Raw genomic sequence first — 7,681 nt, forward strand, 5'->3', positions numbered from 1 at the left:
ACAACAAATATAAGATTGATTCGTATTCGATGCTTTAGACCTCTTCGTTCCAACGCCACAAGAATATTTGATACCCTTTTATTGGGTCTCTGACATGAATTTGGAAAGCCGCTCCGTATTTACGACTACCCACCCTATTTGTATGTTAACTTGGCTTTACCATTGCGGTTGGGATTATTTAGCCAAATTAAGTCCAGCGTCGTAGGTACATTTATAAACTCTTGTTTAATTGCTGTGCTTTAAAGCGTATTTGTACAGCTGTGTACCTACGTATAATGTTTGGATATAATTTTCTTACACATTTAATAACCTCTTGTAAATATGCAAGTTATGGTTAGGTTGCCAAAATTTATTAAATTTATTAGAGAGCTCTATATCAGTGAACTTTAATACATGCATAAAATTAGTATTATCTTTTAGGAAATAAAAAACAAAAGCATGTTTCTTGTTCCAGATACTGGATATGCCGACATAGAGGAAAACGCAACAATGTTACAATGGAATTGGTGTCAGAAACAACCTTGGTTATTGTAGAACACAAGGAGAGGACCAGAAACTTTTTATATAGTCGCATTGCATAGATCTAAATGCCTTTAAAAACAGACCAGTGCGCTGCTGTTTGCAGGCGCCGACTATGTTTGACTCGACTAAGGGCGCATTGCTAGTAGCGCCTTCTCTTGCTAATAGTTCATGCTGGCCACATGGTAAAGGCTGGCCGTCCACCTTCCCAGCAACTATAGATATCATCAAGGCATTTTTTATATTCGCCCTGTCCATGGCCATCGTTTTCTGCAACCTCGTGCTCATATGCGTCTTAAATAATCGGAGATATGTCAAGTATATTGATAATCAGGTATGCTATTGAATTAATGTATACTTTAAAGAATACTATAAATACGATTTGATGTAAAAAGTGCTCATATGGATTATTTTTTTCAGCCAAGATATCTTCTAACTTCATTAGCGTTAAATGACTTATTCACTGGTATTTTAATTGCTCCAGTTGCATTACTCCCGGCTCTTTATAAGTGCTGGCCCTACGGAGAAATTTTCTGTCAAATCCAGGTATGATATTGCACAAAATCCGCAGCGCTGTTTTTAAGTTAAACTTGTTGATTATAAAATCGCATGGAGAAAACATAGCAAATTAATTTTCCATCAAATTTCAAGAGCGTTACTTAATCCAGTTAGAGATAAGCGGAGCAGCGAAGTCTCTGCGAAACTTTATTTAAACAAGAGACGGAGAGAAAATGAGTAAAGTTGTATCTTGGAAAAAAGTTCGCAATTGCAAAGCAGCAAGGTTGAAAGGTAATCGGATGTTAAAGATAAAAATATTCGCTTTCCGTTTTTATTACACAGTTACCGCGCATGAAATTACGAAATGAAATTTCGCCCAAACTTTCTCGTTTAAACAAAATTAATGCCTTTATTTTATTGTCGCAGCCATGCTTTTGATAAAATGATGGATTAATAATCATAATGATGTCAGACAACAATGTGGAAGCCAGCCATTGTGCGAATTCCTTTCAAGTAATACGAATAAACAGTTCAAAAGATTAAATGTGGGTGAAATGTCGACAAAATCATCAGAGTACAATAAAGTCCGTAAACTTCTATGGTTACAGCATCTAAGTTAACGTTAATGGCTAACCATGACCAAGCAGAAAGTCGATATTTCGAAAAGTTTACGCTTTGTAAAATTACACTATCCGTTCCTTTCAGCGAACCGCAATTCCTTCGCTCAACTCCGCCTTATTGTATTTTGTAAGACGCTACCACTTAACTTCCGTAATATTGTTCGTGATTTCTGCATCCAACGTTGTGTACCTTCTACATTATAGAATAAAGCTGAGAGGACAAATTTATATTACAGGCACTTTTACGTGGAGCAGTGAGTCAACAGAGCGCTGTTATTCTTGTGTGTATGGCGATAGATAGATATTTGTATTTGCTACATCCAAGCACTTATCATAAACATTCTAGTAAAAAGGTATGTATGTAAATAAGTTATAATGTAATTTAACAACTGATAGATGCGGCTCTAAACTCTAAATGATCCAATATAATAAGGCCACAGTTATTATTTAGTACAAACCAATTTTGAAAACACAAGTTCACCATTTTTACACCTAAAGTTATTAAACTATCGATCAAATATAACAGTTTACAAACTTACACGGATTTCAACGTTGTAGTTCACTGTAATAGCCAAATATGTTGCAAACTTCTGCACACGTGTACATGAAAATTTACAAATTTATCTTGATTTTGCGAAACTATTCTCTTAAGTTGCGAGCTCCTGTTCCTAGAAACTCGTGTTATTTATAACCTTCTATTATATACTAGATTTTTATTTTCTGTTCTTAAAAGGAGCTTTCTGATTCATTTACCGAAGGAATTCTCTTTCTATTAACAAGGTAATTTCTCGCATGATTTTTATACGATTATGGGTGTCACAGCTAATTTTTCTTACAGGGTTGCGTGTTAGTTATAAGTATAACGTGGATTTTGTCCGTGTCCCTATTTGCTATAATGGTGTTGCCAAGATCGGGGTATTACTTCAACGCGACAGGCTTAATGGCGTGCGATGTCTTCCACAGCCGAGTAGCTTTCAGGTATATGTTATCTTCTATTTCAAAGTGCCCCTCATTTAGCTTTGACTATGATTCACCTATTTTGATTCCATTCTTTTAAAACACTATACGGAGCCGTGAACTCAATTGTTATAAATAATGGCTTTTGCCAACAAAAACGTCGACTTCGCCTTGCATTTTATTAAATTTTTCTGGGGCTATTTTTTTGCAAAAAATAATATTTTATCCAAGTTTAATGGGACTCATAGATACACAAATTTTATATCTTCTTTCATTCATCTTAAGAAAGCTTCATGTTTCATGATGATCATAATAATATATTCCATACGATGATGAAATTAACATGACATAATTTACCTTTCAAAACATAATTCAGCAAGTAGAGCTATTCGAAATAAATGCTTTAAAATACTTAACAAGTTAAAGTATCTTTCAAAATTCTCTTGTATTTAATTATCAAGTTTCTTTTCAGAATTCTTTCGTGCTGTGCTTACTATTTCCCAACTACAATGGCTCTTATGTATTGTTACGGCTCAGGGTTTCACGTAAGCAAGACAAGAGGGAAATGTGAAGATTCTCGATCTAACGGATTGTCTCAGCCATGCACTAAAGCCCATATTGAAATTGAAACTGTGGTAAGTGTTTTATATTAAGCGTTTTTTTATTATAAAAATTGAATAAGAATTCGCTGACGAATTAATAAGAAACTTAATAAATATTTTTGAAATTAAATTGTTATCATTAAAAGCTTAATTTAGTATCTAGACTGTGATCATTTGTCTAAACAATAATAACTGATAAAAATAGAACATTTAAAATGTAAGTTCAAATAAGTATTTCACATTATATTAAAACAATTTGTCGCATTATAAACAAGATAAGCAAATTAATGTGATCATTTGGTAAAATTTATTCATGTCTTTAAAATATTTTACTTAATTCCCTTCCCAGCAAATACAGCCACCTATAAGGCCGCATAGCGTTAGCACATCACGTACTATGGCTGCAATGTCCTTAGGATTTATTGTTATGGTCACGCCGGCGACTATTCAAGAAGTGGTTGCCGCTTGCACTGGTTGTAAGGTACTGCTTATAGCTATCTCTGCATTAAAAACTTCCACTTTATGTGTCTCCATATTATAATCTTTGTTCTTTTAGGTTCCTCCGAGTTTGGATTTTATCGTCACATGGATAGCGTTGAGCGATAGTTTTTGGAATCCATTCCTGTATTGGCTTTTGAACAGCCATTTTAGACGGATCAGCCACGATTTGCTACAATATTATGTAAGTTATCAAATTATTTTGATTGTGAGATTATCTATTTATTGTGATGCTTATAAAGTTTTATTTATTTTAGATTTGCTGTCGGAAAACTAAATCATTCCCGGGCTACGAGAAGACTGCAGGTTGTTGTGGTTCGCCAGTTACGTCAGATGGTTTGCATTCAAAAGGAGAGTTTGAAGGTTTGAGAGAAAAATATTGGGGTGAAATTTTAGAGCGTACAGTTTCATCGAATTCTCTACACGCTCTTCAAAAATCATGTCACAGGGATCCTATTAGATGTACAGGATCTTTCAAAAGCTATCATGGTCCATGTAAGCATGGATCCAGATTTTTCGATGGATACGGTCCCACAGAGTATAGGCATATAGATAGATCCGCCTTCCAAATAGAATCCTGTTCAAGACATTGCAGATTAAAAAATTCCGATATTTGCCTTTTTAGACCAAGTCTAGAGTGTGGGCGTTCTCGTTCCAACTTGAGTTTAGATGAGGGAAATTTCACCAAAATATGTAATAATAGACATCCGGAATTGTGAGAGTTCCGAAACTGTCCGGTCTTCGGGCATAGAAGTAATAGTGTTAGTGTTTATCCTGGGGTTGAACATTTTAATTCAAATATTAAGTGGAAATTCAATGACTCCCCGTGTTTAGATGATGATAACATACAAACCTTAGAACATAATTTGGACAGAATCCGTAGTTTGAGTCATGAGAGAAATTTTGCGTACGGCAAGGAGAATGACAATTTATTAGAAGTGGAAGTGAACGATGTGACTGAAGAGGATTCTGATGAAAATAAAGAATTTAATTGTGAAAATGAGTGCTCTGATGATAAAATAGAATATAATGGAAATTCAAAGTTTTCCAGACATTCTTCTCTTTCTAATAGAGAGTTAGATGTAATTAAAGAAAGTTCTAGAAGTTCTAGTGATACAGAAGTGACGTTAACTCGATGACTTCCGAGAGTGACTTTCGATCGGTCAATAAATGTTGTTCATCTGAATTTATCACCTGAAAGACATTGTTGTAAACATAGTGCTAAACAGTATAATGCTAGATATTGATTAATGTGAAATATTATTAAACGTGGACCAGTAGGTTTTGGTCGTTTTTCTCTGTAAATATTCTAATTTTATGTATAAATGTAGTTATACCGTAAAGAGTGCAGTTTATTATACCAAAAGATATATTATTTAGTTTAAAATCAATCGAGATATTTATATTATTCTATTAGTGACTGTAATAAATACAAAATATTATTAAATTAATCATTATTATTACGACAGATACAATGTTGGCGTCGTCAGGATGCTTCGATATTCCTATAGTAAAGTTTTGTATTTTTTGTAATTGTTTGTACATATTGATATAAGTATAACAATAGTTTTTGTTTGAACTTTTTGTCGGTAAGAAATTATTGAATTTTCGATGTTTAATTAGAATTTAAATTTTAGTATAAGATATATGAATAGGAGAAACTTATTTCTGTTGAACTAAAATCTTATCTCTTTCTTCATTATAAGTTCGATTTTTCAGTATGTTCATTGTATTTTAATGAAAAGTAACTTTAGACTGAAAACTTATGTCTCTGGTTGTTCATTGTATATGTTTAGAGTATTGGAAGGAATATTGCAAAGTTTTGAATCGCACAATTCTATTTGTGTGTGATAATTGTGTCGTAAAATGTTAAAGGGGAAGACATGAAATATAAATTGATTTATATAAGTTAATTGTTTTATTTACTAAATTCTCTACCCGCACCAACGCAGTACCTACTATTGAATAAACTAAAACAATTTTCTTTAATTCAGAACCATCTGAACTAATTTTTATCGAAAAGCAAGTAAATTATTGTTAAAATTATTTTGTTAATCTTGTAACTCTTTAGATACAGTGTTAAAAACATAATGGATATTTTGTATCGAAAATTCAATACATCACCAAAGTTTTTAGCCTTCGGCCGTTCTTTAAGCAAAATTGACTTTATCTTAGAGGTGACATGTTTACGTAACGCGACTCATTTCACTTAGCAGCGATCCATCACAAGCCGCCTCAAATTACCGGGAAAATTGATAGATTTGCACGAAATAAAGTGAGACATCTTCGCTTTTCCTTGTAGAAGCTAACGAAGGGAATTGACGATTAAATAGGTAATCATCGATATCCTTCGAATCTTTATAAAAAAACCTTTTATCAGCTTAAATTCGCATAATTATAACTGACTATCTTTCCGCACGCGTCTTCGCCCGCGTTTTCAAAAAAACCCGCATAGTTCCGGGATTTCCGGGATAAAATCTATCCTATATCCAAGTTACCCTCTATATGTGTGCTAAATTTCATTGTAATCGGTTCAGTACATCCATCCTAACAAATTTTCGCATTTATAATATTACTAGTAGGAAGGATGTTGATAAGTGCATATTTTTACCTTTTCATAACTTATATCAAAATAAAAAGGGGGGAAATTTGTTTAGTTTTATTTTTATTCTCATAAACCCATATACACATTTACACATTAGACAGGGATAAGCAGATAGCGCGAAGCCACTTCGTACTTAAACTATGTAGTGATAATTGAATCTCAATTTGTATCATAAATTAAAACAAATAAACATCAACAGAGTCTAGAGAGTGTTTATTATGATCACTGAACAGGATATCTTCCCTTGAGATGAACTACGCAGTTAAAATCAAATGGAAAAGTTTATCACTCATAAAACTCCACGTTTGAAACATTAAGTGACATATCACACTAGCGGATTGCGAGCGGTTTCAAAGCGGAGCGGGTGCGCAACGAATACGTTGCGGTTGCGCAGCGAATTCGTTGCGGACGCGTGGCAGATGCGCAACGTTTACGTCGCAGTCATGTACACTCATTAACAAAATGGAATCCGTGCTGGTTGTTACTTATAACTTGTGATAGTATAATAATTATGAGATCATTATTTTTTACGAGTTTCATAACATGTTAATGTTTAGGGTATTGTTTTATCTATTAAATCTTGGTCGAAATGCAATCAGATAACTTAATTGCTCATTAAGAAAGTTCATTAGTGAAATAAATGTTAAAGCTCCTTAACTAAAACAGGGCTATCTTATTATTAGATAAATAGCAGTGAATAGAAAATTTTATCAAGCAACCAGCAACTCACTATCACTTTGCTCATAATTAGGTTCACAAAATCTCTTTATAACATACGTTGCTATGGGAGAGATTATACTGGTCAGTCGTTACATACTTTTGGAATGTATGGTACATTCTAAAAGTCCTAGTAATTCAATTTTATAGCACCTTTTTTTAACAACTCCAGTTGTTATTACATCTTTAGTTAACTGTTAAGTAAGTGCATTTCCACAGTACGGTTAAAAAATTGAGTGCTACAGAAACGATGGAAATATTGAATGGAAGTTAGGCAAGGCGGAAGGGCTGGCTTTTGTGCGAGAGTATACAAAATGACGCGTCCGCAACGAATTCGCTGCGCAACCGCGGCGTGTTCGTTGCGCGCCCGCAACGTATTCGTTGCGCACCCGCTCCGCTTTGAAACCGCTCGCAATCCGCTAGTGTGATATGGCACTAAAAGTAATATAACTTTCCACGGCCGTATAAAAGTCGGTCTGTTTTTATTTGAATTAATCGCAACTAAGTCACAGCCATAATAATTTGTCATAATGTAAGATGCTGCTATTCTTACGTTTTTACGAGGTTACTTGCAAATTGATATGGATGAAGCAAGACGTAGAAACCGCAAACATAATAAAACAAAATGATGAATAATTGTTCAGTAATTTGACATTAAAAACTGA

General features: G+C 33.8%; 1 protein-coding gene across 1 annotated transcript; it reads left to right on the forward strand.

Moving 5' to 3' along the window:
- The first annotated feature begins 502 nt into the window (after positions 1-502).
- Positions 503-5,602, forward strand: LOC149902936 (trace amine-associated receptor 8b). The gene is made up of 8 exons (XM_090109521.1): positions 503-853; positions 940-1,065; positions 1,874-1,990; positions 2,476-2,615; positions 3,067-3,229; positions 3,546-3,677; positions 3,753-3,878; positions 3,952-5,602. Exons 1-8 carry the CDS (start codon positions 635-637, stop codon positions 4,411-4,413), a joined length of 1,485 nt encoding a protein of 494 aa, XP_089965647.1. The 5' UTR covers positions 503-634; the 3' UTR covers positions 4,414-5,602.
- Positions 5,603-7,681: the final 2,079 nt, after the last annotated feature.

The sequence above is a fragment of the Colias eurytheme genome, chromosome 14, assembly GCF_061535395.1.
Source record: "Colias eurytheme isolate Ceu_HAF_F1 chromosome 14, ilColEury1 Martin Lab GWU primary, whole genome shotgun sequence".
NCBI lineage: Eukaryota > Metazoa > Arthropoda > Insecta > Lepidoptera > Pieridae > Colias > Colias eurytheme.